The sequence below is a fragment of the Pocillopora verrucosa genome, chromosome 12, assembly GCF_036669915.1.
Source record: "Pocillopora verrucosa isolate sample1 chromosome 12, ASM3666991v2, whole genome shotgun sequence".
Lineage (NCBI taxonomy): Eukaryota > Metazoa > Cnidaria > Anthozoa > Scleractinia > Pocilloporidae > Pocillopora > Pocillopora verrucosa.
This window is the reverse complement of record NC_089323.1, coordinates 3,795,776-3,808,789: the sequence shown is the minus strand read 5'-3', so window position 1 is coordinate 3,808,789 and position 13,014 is coordinate 3,795,776. Positions and strand designations below refer to the sequence as shown.

General features: G+C 37.0%; 1 protein-coding gene across 1 annotated transcript; it reads left to right on the top strand.

The window, feature by feature from the left end:
* Window positions 1-417: 417 nt before the first annotated feature.
* On the top strand, window positions 418-1,370 carry LOC131772723 (melanocortin receptor 5-like). The gene has a single exon (XM_066159424.1). The coding sequence runs from the start codon at window positions 418-420 to the stop codon at window positions 1,363-1,365; it is 948 nt and encodes a 315-aa protein (XP_066015521.1). The 3' UTR covers window positions 1,366-1,370.
* The last annotated feature ends 11,644 nt before the right edge of the window (window positions 1,371-13,014 follow it).

Here is a 13,014-nt window from a genome sequence, read left to right as displayed (position 1 = left end):
TATGTTTTGTTTAATTTGTTTTATTATTATTATTATTCTTTTTTTGATGTGGAACTAACGGTTGTCCTTAACCTTAAAATTTTTACCAGCTCTCATTTAAAATGCGTTCTTGCATGAAATCTATCGACCAGATGGACACCATATGGGGTTGGGAGGTTGATTGATGCAAGGCACATCCTCAAAATTTCAAGAAAGGTCTATATGTATTGTTAACTAATTGTCTCGACTGCCAGTTCGTTCAACCAATTTAATATAAGTTGGATGCATTGAGGAGGTTTTTAGAGTGGATGATATCGAGAAAAATAAGATTTCACTGTTTCTTGGCTAGGTGGTTGCTGTGAAGAAGTATTATCCCTTGTTCTCAGCAGTTCCGAAGAACCGTGGCGAAAGGAGGAAAACCGTTCTAAGAGCTGCACCATGATTGCAACGACAAACTCAACAGAGGATGGAACACAGACGGAAACATATGAAGTATTGCTATGCTCCTCCTCCTTGTTAGTTCGGTTACAACAACAATCGATTTATTTCTCAGTAGTTAACATTTTCCTCTCCATTACGGCATTTCTTGGGAATTTTCTAATTCTTGTTGCCCTCAACAAGGAATCTTCCCTCCATCCACCGTCCAAACTCTTGTATCGTTGTCTGGCAACAACTGATCTGTTGGTTGGTCTTTTTACCCAGCCTCTCGCTGCTACTTATTGGATATCGGTAGTTCACAAACACTGGAGTCTTTGTCGACATGCAATGGAGGCAATCTACATATCAAGCTATGCATTATGTGGAGTGTCTTTGTTTACGTTGACGGCCATAAGCGTGGACAGACTTCTCGCTCTGTTGTCGGGAATAAGATACAGACAAATAGTAACTTTAAAGCGCACATACATCATTGCAGCTACGTTTTGGATCTTATGCGTCGGCGCTGGATCAATTTCCATTTCACACTCTCGAATAATCCGTTGGTATAGTATTTTAGTTATAGCGTTATGCTCAGTGATCTCAATTGCCTCGTACACAAAGATATTTCGCACTCTTAGACATCATCAGGATCAAGTACAAGATCATGTTCAACAACAGCCGAGCCAAACAACTGCTCTGAACATGGAAAGATACAGGAAGGCAGTAAGCAGTGCACTGTGGGTGCAGTTAGCATTGGCTGTTTGTTATATACCAAAATTTATAATACTGGTTGTTATCAATCATAGCAAAACTTATTCTTCTCGTTTAGTCGTTATTGAAATAATTACATCCATTTTAGTATATTTTAACTCCACTTTGAACCCGTTCCTTTACTGCTGGAGAATCAGAGAAGTGAGACAAGCAGTAAAGCAGACAATCCAACAAGCACTTTGCTTTCCATCGACTTAGATATATTTTCTTGGAGTTGTCAGACCTGTATAGATCAGGCGTAATTTGAAGGGAAAGAAAAAAGAAGATAGAATCGTACAAACACGACTTTTCAGCATCTTTGGTGTTTGCCTATTTAAGCTAACAGATATCAAATCAAAACACAGTACCATTATATAGAATTCTAACCGCGTTGGCAAAAAGACAAATTGAAAGACAGAATAAATATCAGTCAGACGTCAGAGGTGTGTACAATACAATTCTTCCTCATCAGCTGGCTCACAACTTTCCATGCTTAACTTAAATTGCCGCCGAAGTCTTAACCAGTTTTTTAATAGTAAAATCCCAAAGTAAAAAATCGCGGAGAAAATTTTTTTTTTTCTCGAGAGATTTCTTTGCTGACGTAATGAGCGTGCACAATAGGAATGTAAAGCATGCTTACGCAACTGAATTTGATTAGACAAATTCACTAGCTATGTTATAATCTAAAAGGCTAATTCGAAACGGATTGTCGATAGTCATTGCACGCAAAAATAAGAGAAATACGGAATATGTAGGACATTTTCTCGTGTTATTACATGTTTGCAAAAGGAGCGACACCTTTAGTAAAGCTTAAGCCGAGTAACTTTAATTTTTAAACGAGAATACAATGTAGGTGAAGAATTAAGGATCATAACCGGCTGCCGTTCGAATGAAACTGAGAGAAATTAGGGAGGATGGAATAATGAAAAACATTGAAACGGCTTTCTAATGGCGTGTTAGTTTAGTTAAGAAATATTGTGCATTTGTCATGGTTCCTTTCATAAATTCTGCTCAGATGCGAGAAGAAGAGAAAACAACTGAGAGATGTCTTCAAATAGGGAAACGAAACGTTAAAGATTTTTTTTTTTTTTAATTTCGTGACATCTACGGCCATGGATTAATTTTAAGAGCGTGTCCACGAGAGCACCAGGGAGTCGTGCTACATGCCACCTCACCGATTTCAATGAAACTTTGCCAGTTTAAAGGGTCTACCCCAAAACTCTAAAGACAAACTGGTTTCTGTTTTGGTTTTTTTCCTGGGGGAGAAAGACCACCCCCCGGTTTCTCTGGGTTTTCACCAAGGAAATCGATAAAATTAAAAATAGAAAAATAGGTAAAATGTATGAAGCTCTCACTGTGATGGTATTTAACCAGTTACTCTTAGGGTTTGCACACAATTTTTTACATCATAGTTAATGTCTGCCGTAAGTATCAGTCAATTTGATTTACGACTTGTCAATCAACAGAGGCAAATAAACGACCATGTTTTTAGACTTTGCGATTCATCCAAATATTTGACAACTTTGAGCTCAAATATCTCCCCTTGCCAGAAAGCTACAACACTAATCTTGAAATCCCTTTATAATTCATCATTTCGTCGCTGAAAAAAATTTAAAAAATATTTTGAGCACCACCGTATGTTTGTCTTGGATGCCTTTTAAAATCTGCGCCAGTGACAAGTTTCTCTCAACTACACCTGTCACACAATTCTTGCTGAAGGCGATCACTTGACAAAATATTAAATTATGTAGGAATGGAAAATTTCACGTTGAAAGAGATGCATGTAGGCGAAAAATCGATGGGAAAATCGTAGCGTTTCTTTCTTCTGTTGTTTATTACTTTAAAGATTTGCTAAAATCAGGAAAAAGGGCTTTACGGCAAAAAAAATCATTAGTCTATAATTTGATGGTTTATCATCATCATTGCCCATTTTAGGTGATTTTAAAGTCACATGCTGCGTGTTGACGAGAAATTCAGCATTTCTTGGGAATTTTCTAATCCTTGCTGCCCTTAACAAGGAATCTTACCTTCATCCACCGTCCAAACTCTTGTATCGTTGTCTGGCAACAACTGATCTTTTGGTTGGTCTTGTTACTCAGCCTCTCGCTGCTACTTATTGGATGTCAAGCTATTTATTATGTGGGGTGTCTTTGTTGACATTGACGGCCTTAAGCATGGACACACTTCTCGCTCTGTTGTTAGGAATAAGATACAGACAAATAGTAACTTTAAAGCGCACGTGTATAATTACAGCTACTTTTTGGATTTTTTCCGTCGCCGCTGCCTCGTTTTCCTTTTTGCATACTCGAATAAGCTTTTGGTATGGTATTGTAGTCAACTTTCATGCTCAATAATGTCAATTGCTTCGTACACAAACATATTTCGCACTCTCAGGCATCATCAGGCTCAAATACAAGATCATGTTCAACAACAGTCGAGCCGTTTGTTATGTACCAAAAGTTATAGTGCTGCTTGTGCTCACTTATAGAAAAACTTATTCTTCACATGTAGTCGTTATTGATGCAATAACAACAATTTTAACATATTTTAAATCCACTTTGAACCCGTTTCTTTTCTGCTGGAAAGTCAAAGAAGTAAGGCAAGCAGTAAAGTAGACAATCCGACGAGCACTTTGCTTTCCATAAACTTAGATATATTCTCTAGGAATCGTTAATCAGGCGTAATTTGAAGGGAAATAGAAAAGAACATCCAATGAAACAAACACGATTTACAGCATCTGCTGTGGTTTAGATGCTTTGGTATTTGCCTTATTATGCTAATAAATATCAGATGAAAACACAGTACCACTGTTTGGCAATATCACCCGTCAGCAAAAGAGAAAATTGAAAGAGAGAATTAACATAACCCAGATGCCGAGAGGCGCTTTCTGTTTGGCAAGGCCTCTGCGAACTCGGTGCATGTTTTCTCGCCAAATCCTAAAACTGTCTTCTGCTCATTCTATGTTTTTAAATTTGATCTAATAAGCCATATAATAGCAACGCACTATTGTAGACTAAACTACTCCCGATTATAAGCGCACGATTTATGAGAATTGAACGAAACGAACTGTTATAGATGGAAATATGTTTCAGCCTTGAAAGGGAGAAGGTAAATAGTGAATGGGAGATGTTTTTGAAGTTAGGAAAGTTAATAAAGATAAAAATTGGATGAACGGTGTGTTGGTTTAATTGCTTTTATATTTTTTACCTTTAGTGTAGTTCCTTCGCGTCCTTGTCAGACGCGAAAGGAAGAGAAAATAACTTGTAGATGTTTTCAACAACGTGAGATCAATGAGGTTTGTTTAAAACTGCTAGGAATCTAAGTCCACCAAATATTTTTGAATAATTTTATCTGTTTGGAGATTTTAACGGTTGTGATTTTTATCTAAGAAGTATTTCTGTGTAATATGCAAAGATTGCGGTGGAAGTTTTTGTCATGCAATTGGAGATCATTTATGCTTTGCGGGAACAAATGTTTCTCCGATTCCAGATGCGTGAAATTCTAAAATTTATTCTAAGAACTAAGAGAATCAAGTAGAATCCGAGGAGGATAGATTTTGGGGGATCGTATGGTTTCCAATGCGGAACGGAGAGGGTCAGTCGTCGCTAACAGAGTACAACATGTAGTTGGGAAATTGATCGTCGCAGTTTCTAACAATAGATGGCTTTCTTTTGACGATAGATTGTTTGTCCGAGAGAAACTTTGAAGGGTAAGAAAAAAATAGATAGAATTGACACATATTAAATATATTAAAAGAAAAATTCGGGACGAATGGTCGGTACACACCATATTATTTTGCAGGAGGAAAAGAAATACGGAATTTAATTATAGGATATTTTCTCTTGTTATTATATGTAATATATTATGTTACATTATATGTATATTAAAAGAAGCGAGACCTTAAGTCAAATATTTCTCATTGAAATTTCGAATGAAACTTTCATGTTTGATAATTCTGACTGCAATAAATTGTCCCTATTTTCCGATCACTTGAAAGACCAAAACAATTTTTTTCTGAGTGACGCAAAAACTAAAAAATGCATATTTAGAATAATAATAATAATAATAATAATAGTAACAATTTCTTGACTATTCCAATATTTTGACATTTTAATTGGCATGTAAATTGATCCAGATATGGATCAATTTTGTCTTCTCAGCTTTCACGATCGAGTAACCTTAAATTTAAAAACCGAAGACGATGTAAGAGAAGGATTTAAGATCACAACCAGCTGCCGTTCGAATGATACTGAGAGAAATTAAGGAGGATTGAATGATGAATAAATATTGAAATGGTTTTTTAAGGTTGTGATGGTTTAGTTAACTAACATTTTGCACCGGCCTGTTATGGTTCCTTCTATAAATTTTGATCAGATGGGAAAAGAAGAGAAAATAATTGGGGGATGTTTTCAAACAACGAAACGAAAGATTAAACATTTTTTTTTCAAATTTCTTGACATCTGCGGCCATCGATTTTCAGTTGTCAGTTAGATGTGTTCGGAATTATGACTGTTTTCAATTTATTTCAAGATTGTTTCCGTGTGACATAGACAATTTGTGAGAGTTTAATTTTTGCGGATGGAGACAATTTGCGCTTTGTAGGAAAAAAAATCATGTCTTTCTTTGATAGGCGATTAGTCGATAGATGTGTCGAGGAAGTCAGAAAACAAAGAATGCGCTCTGGATACTTGCAATTGACCTTTGCAATGTTTTATTGAAGGCAAATTTTCCACGAGAACGCAGTTTTGCGGATCGACAAGTGTCCTGAAAATCAATCTAAGTATGCCGTTTTGAGCCAATGCCTCCTTTTTTCTTTATCTACAGAGGTTTACTTTTTAAAATATTAAACGGACAGAGGTTTGTATCTTTAAATTTTTTTATGAACTCTTATTTAAAATGCGATCTTCAATGAGATTTATTTAGAGGAACACCTTATGGGGTTTATTGATGCAGGTTACACCCTCCGAATTTCAAGAAAGTTGTATATGTATTGTCACGTAATAGTCTCGACGGACAGTTCGTTCAATCAATTTAAAAAGAGTAGGATGTATTGAGGAAACTTTTGATGTTCATAGTAAATACAAAAAAAAGAAGATTTAATTGTTTTTTGGGCCGGTGGTTGCTGTGATGAAGAATTATTCCTTGTTGCTAGCAGGTCCTAAAAACAGTAACGAAAGGAGGAAGACCGTTTTAAGAGCTGCACAATGATTGCGACGGCAAATTCCACAGAGGGTGGAACACAGATGGAAACATATGAAGTATTCCAATGCTCTCTCTCCTTTTTTGCTGGGTTACGACAACAATCAATTCATTTTTTGAGCAGTTAACATTTTCCTCTCCATCACAATATTTCTTGGGAATTCCTTCCTCCTCGTTGCCCTAAACAAGGAATTTTTGTTTCATCCGCCGCTCAAACTCTTGTATCGTCGTCTGGCAACATCCACTCTCTTTGTTGGTCTTGTTAGCCAGCCTCTCCACGCTACTTGTTAGATGTCTTTGGTTCACGAACACTGGAATCTTTGTCGATACTCAAGGGGCGTAGTCTTCATATCAAGCTTTGCATTATGTTCAGTTTCATAGTTGATGTTGACAGCCATAGGCGTGGACAGACTTCTCGTTCTGTTTTTGGGGATAAGACAGAGACAAATAGCGACTTTAAAGCGCTCATGTATCTTTACAGCTACTTTTTGGATTTTACCCATCGCCGCTGTATCATTTTCCATTTCACATACTTAAATAACCATTATTTTGATATAGCATTATGTGAGGTTCTCAATGGGGTTAACCTATAGCCATAAAACCGCAAAAAAAATTTGACCATTAAGCATAAAAATTGTCAAACTACTTAACCGTTAGTCGTATAAAATTTTAACCTCGAAAATTATAATCTGGTAACAACTCATAGAATTATGTTAATCGGTCGCCGTAACATGGCCAACATTTTAACCTTTAGCCGTAAAAGCCATAACCCCATTGAAAACCTCATACTATTACAGTGAGCCCATAATTCTCAAATGCGAGTTTTTTGGCTTTGATCGTTTAGCCTTGGAAAATGAAATTTACTCGAATTTCGAGAATTCAGATAATGTTGACGTCAATACTAAATTAAACGGGAAGCAAGGTTGTCAAGCTTGCAATGTTTTGCCATTTTTCGAAGACAAGGAAGAACCTCAGCCATAGGAAATGTTATCATTCCAATTATTGCTCGGTGTTACTGCTCTCTGGTTGCAAGTTTCTTGCAATTGTCTGGGGAAAAGAGGAAACAAAAATGTTAAAGAGCGCAAATTGCCGTTGGCAGTTTTCAGAAAGAAGAAGAAATATCATCCATGTTAACAACTAGATGTTTCATTTTTAGATGCCAAAATCCATCATTAGTTATGAAAGTTTGACGTGCCAAACCGAAATACAGTCACTCGGTATTTTTAACAATTTTGGCTTCGATCATGCAAATCTCTCCCGCTAGAAAAGGAAAAGTTCACGAAGACAATGAGTCGATTGTCACGCAAAGATAGCTTATCGTTGCAAGAGAGAAACTTACTTAGGTTGTACTGTGATAGATCTTGTGGTGAATATCAAATATTTCAAAGGGGTAAACACTAAAGCCTGAAGTTCCCTATTCGAAAAAGAATAACATTTTTCATATTTCATGTTTAATTACATCAGGAGTAATAAATGTGTGATGTAAAAAACCGAAATACTGTGTACTTAATGACTGAGTTGTGAGGCCGGACGGAAAAAAATTTGGTCATGATCTATGGACAGAGGGCAACGAGGTCCTTGCTTCATAGCCTACGAGTAGCCGTACTCACCCCCGATGGTGAAACGGAAGCGAGGGAACGTCTAGGCAAACCTTACACTAATCGTGTTCCGTCACTCTAATTTATGCAAAATAATGTTACTTGATAATATCTTTTTGCGAAGGGACACGTGATAGCGTGAAGGTTGTCGAGATAAGCAACAACTTTGAAGTGTAATCATTTTCCATTTTTCAGGTAAATTTGCAATTTAGCGTCCGGGTTCAAATTTATACTTGGCTTTAAGGATGTAGGAAAAGATTATCGTTTTTTTGGTGTAGAGTTAGAAGAGGACGATGTTTGATTAACATTGCGCTCACGAAACTAGATTTCAACGTCCTTGCAGTTTCTGCTTGCATTTGTAAATAGTGCCAAGGCCGTCGAAAAGAGTTGGATCATTTGCCACAGAATCTCAAGGATTTCAAAGAGTTCTTCAAGAGATAGTTAGGCTGCAAACGTGAAGAAAGAGCGACTCTTTACTCAGTCGAAAGAATCGCTGCAAGAAACAATTAGCTTTAATTTAGCTTCGCAGCGCCGTTCACAAAGAGATCGAAAGTTGAGGGCGGACAATCCTCTTGGCCCAAGTACATTAAGATAGTGCACTTGGTCTTCTGTGATAGCTTTAACGGGCGACACAATAAATATAGTGACCACTTTCTTCAAGAGAGAAGAGGCGACTGATCACTAGCGCTACTTGATACAATAAAGATTTTTCATAGCCAGTTGGTAACGAAACGGAGACATTGAAAAACATATCTATTGCTTTCTGCTGTTCTCCTTGAAATGTCTCTATCCTAAACGTCGCGCAAACTCTCTTTAAAACCTCGTCGTAGATCGCTGTTATCTGAAAAGTTGACCGTGAAAACATTTTGTTCACCTGCTTGTTTGTTAATATAAAAAATTAATTACCAATTCGAACCAATCAGAATTGAGGAAAGAATCAACAAATGGAGTTAACCAATAAAACATCATTATATATTTTCCTGCAAAAGGGTGACGTGACGGAACACGATTGGCGTCAGGTTTGCGTAGACGTTGCCTCGCCTCCGTTTCACCTTGGCGGGGGAGGGTACGGCTACACGTAGGCTACTTGCTTCATGACCGAGAGCCAAATATTTTCTCGTCCGGCCCCACCGTATTCGGTCAATAAGCATTTTATAGAACGGCATACATGCACATAAAAATTATGTAATTAAAAGTTTTCGTTTTCATTTCGATTAACCCAGAGAAGGGAAGGGAATAAGCTAAAACACAAGTGATCTGGATACCCGAAACACTGTGACAGCGGAAGTTCGGAAGTTTGGGAAAAGTGATTCATTCTTTTTGTTGTTTCATTTTTAAAACATCAGCCGCATCGTCAACATCTCGGTAAGTGCAATTGAAAATCTTTTCTAGTCACCCGGTTTTTATCAGCTTTAGTTATATAATAACTGTAGAGAGGTAAGGCTTTTACTGATGGCAAAGCCTAGTAGCTGTTTTTCCGAGCTTTGTGTTTGCAAGATGTAGTTATGTCTCGTTTCGAGCGTTAGCCGTTCACTAAAGCGGCTTATGGCGCGATTCAATAGCCACCACAGTGAAAAAGAATACGTTCTACGGTGACTTGTTAATCTCTGTGGCTTTATACCGTTTAAGTTATCCTCATTAACTAATGTTATTAAGTATCGTTCAATTTGAGAAATTGATAATCATAAAACTAAAATCAGACGTCTATTTATGTTGTGGACTGTCCCTCGCTGAAGGAAACCGTGGTGCTTCATTATGTGGTTTTCCGGTGGCTATGATCTACTTTAGCTATTTAACTTGACTTTTTTTTAGGGAGGTTGAACGAACGATTCAGAGATCGCGCTAGATTCGAATTCTACTTCTACAGAAGCGTTTCGTGGTCGAGATACCTTTCACATAAATCTTTGGACACTAGCGAAATGTTCTAAGGTACATATTTTTCAAAGGGCCGTAACCTGTTTCTTTTTCTGTTAAAATGCAGAGTCTCGCATAAGAAGATTAGTCATGACGCTCCGCGCTCACGAAGAGAGATGTTTTAATTTTCTGTTATTACACGTATAGTACTGAGCGTACTTTTTCCGTTGAACGAATGCTTCGTATCTCCACCGTTAAATTGCTTTCTTCAAAACTGTATGGTTTTATACAATGAATTGCAATTTCATTAGCTAAGATTGTTCAGCATTGTTTAATTTGAGAAACTTATTGTTTCCAGAATCACGTGATCAAAAACTAAAATATATTGTGGACTCTCCTTTACTGATGTCAGAATATATTCGCGGTGTTACAATTCGTGGTTTTTCAGTTTCCGTAATTTTCATTAATAATTCACGTAAACTTTGTTCGCTTTTTGTGAAAATACCAAAGTCTCCCATAAGAAGAGAGGTCAGTCTAAGACACTGAACCATTCACGGAACCATTCTACATTACGCTGAACCATTTCACGCAACGCTACACCATTTGTGTGTACGCTGTACTATTCGACATCATGCTGACCCATGTCACGAAACGCTACACTGCAAGTTTTGCACTGTTTGTAATAGCTCATTGTTTTTCTTGGTGGTATTAGCCCATACTGATGAACAATACAATAATTTACTGAATACTAGAGAATCAATTATAATGATCAACGTACGCCTATCAAACAGATATTTTACGTGATTAATTCGACAAAGGCTACCAATACGTTTCGAAGTTACTTGAGTTACATGTTCGTCGCACGTGAGATTACAGTCTATTGTAACTCCCAGGTTTTTCGCAGATTTAGATGATGTAATCTCCTTGCTGAGTAGTGTAATGCTTAGATCACCTGGTATCTTCGTCAGTATCTGCCGAGTCCCCATAACCAGAAGTTTTGTCTTGTCCGGGTTAATGAGTAGACTGTTCTTGCAACACCATGCGGCTATGTTCCGAAGATCTTCTGTCAGCTGATCTACTCACTCGTAATCAGGCTCAAGTACAATATCATTTTCATCAACTGCCGAGCCAAACAACTACAGCAGTGCACTGTGGGTGCAGTTAGCATTTATGTTATGCACCAAGTTTAACATTGCCAACACTTGTGATCATCTGGAGGACTTGTTCATAACATTTACTTATCACTTCTGGAATAACGACTCTTTTAGTGCATTTAAAGTCCACCTTAAACCCGTTCCTTTACCGCCGGAAGATTAGTGAAGTGAGACAAGCAGTGAAGCAGACAATCTGAGAAGTACTTTTCTGTCCATGGAGTTTAGATCTTTTCCCTTGGAGATACGCATGTGTCATGATGCGTGTGAGCTCTTAGTTTAAATAAAACTAGAGTCATAAGTGCAAGAGGAACGGAAAAGCTAGCTATCGGAAGATATATGAATAATTTGTATCTTCATTATGATTACTTGGTGGGTTCCAAGTCACCCCGTGCTAAGGAGATCGGGGTAATCAAGCTCTGATGGAGCATTTTCAGGCCACGCTTAACCAATGTGCTTTGCGCGTCGTTGTTACAATTATTATCTGGGAACTAAATACTTTTTCAACGGCAAAGTAGCTTTTGCCAATATTTTCATAGCGAAAATAGAAAAATTGTAGTATTGCCCTGAGTACAACTAAACTGCTACTTTGGAAGAGGTATATTGACTACGTTTTCCGTCTGTGTAACAGAAGCAAAGACAAAACAGAAGAGTTTGCGGATCTTATTTTCGATGTACATTGTGCCATCAGACTCGGAATTTATACTCTTGGACACAAAAGCTTAAAGCGTTAGTCTTAATAGGAAATCGACTCTTAAAGGGTAGGAAAAAAAGAAGATAGAATTGACACTTGTTGAACATTCTAAAAGGAAAATTCGAAACGAATGGTTGGTACACGCTACAATGCGGGAAAAAAAAACCCGGAGTTTATAGGATATTTTCTCGTGTTAATACACTATTGCAAAAGAAGTGAGACTTTTAGTCAAATGATTTTAGTTGAGATTTGAAATTAAAATTTCATTCCTTATAATTGTGACTGCAATGAACGGTCTTTATTTGCCAATCACTCAAAAGCCCAAAATATTTTTTTCTGAATGACTCAAAAACAAAAAGCTGCATATTTAAAAAAAAAAAGGAACTATTTCTTGAATATTCCAACGTTTTGACATTTTAATAGGCATGTCCGCTATCCAGCATTTTAATTTTAATGAATCAGATCCATTTTGGCAATTCGTAATATAACAATATATCGATCAATTTTGGCTGCACAGCTTTTCACGATCGAGTAACTTTAAATTAGAAAAAACGAAGACAATGTCAGAAAAGAATTTAAGATCACAACCAGCTGCCGCTCGAATGAGACTGAGAGAAATTAAGGTGGATGGAATAATGATAAATATTGAAATGGATTCCTAATGGTGTGTTAGTTTAGTGACATTAGTAATATTTTGCACTTGTCATAGTTCCTTTTATAAATTCTGATCAGTTGCGACAAGAAGAGGAAATAACTGGGGGATTTTTTCAAATAACGAAACGAAATGTTAAAAATTTTTAAAAAATTTCTTGACATCTTTGGCCATACATGAATTTTTAGTTGTCAGTTAAATGCGTTCTAAATTATGACTGTTTTCAATTTCTTTCAAGACTAATTTTTCGTGTGACATGAACATTTGCGAGAGTTTTAATTTTGCGGATGGAGACAATTTGTGCTTGGTTGGAAAAAAAATTGAAGTTCGTCTCTACATAACTGACAGTTTCGTCAGTGGAACATAAGCCTGAGGGCGGATGTTCTGCAAAGAGAACAGAAAGGAGGAAGGAAGGAAATAAATAAATTGAATTTTTATTATTTCCTTCTTCCATCATCTTTATAGTTTTACAAAGAGGTAGTTAACAGCTGGTGGGTGATTCGTAGATTGATGTTTCGAGTAAGTCCCGAAACAAAGAATGTGCTTGGATACTTGCAATTGAATCACTTTTGTAGTTTCTAATTGGGCTGAAGTAACAGACTTTTGCAATGTTTTATTGAATGCAATTTTTCTGCGGGAAAATAATTTTGCGGATTGACAAATATCCTCAAAATCAGTTTAGGCCGTCGCTGACAGAGGTCAACGGGGAGACCAAATAAT

Bases quoted from the DNA above. Each gene is read 5' to 3' on its own strand.
- LOC131772723 (XM_066159424.1), top strand. From the start codon at position 418: ATGATTGCAACGACAAACTCAACAGAGGATGGAACACAGACGGAAACA.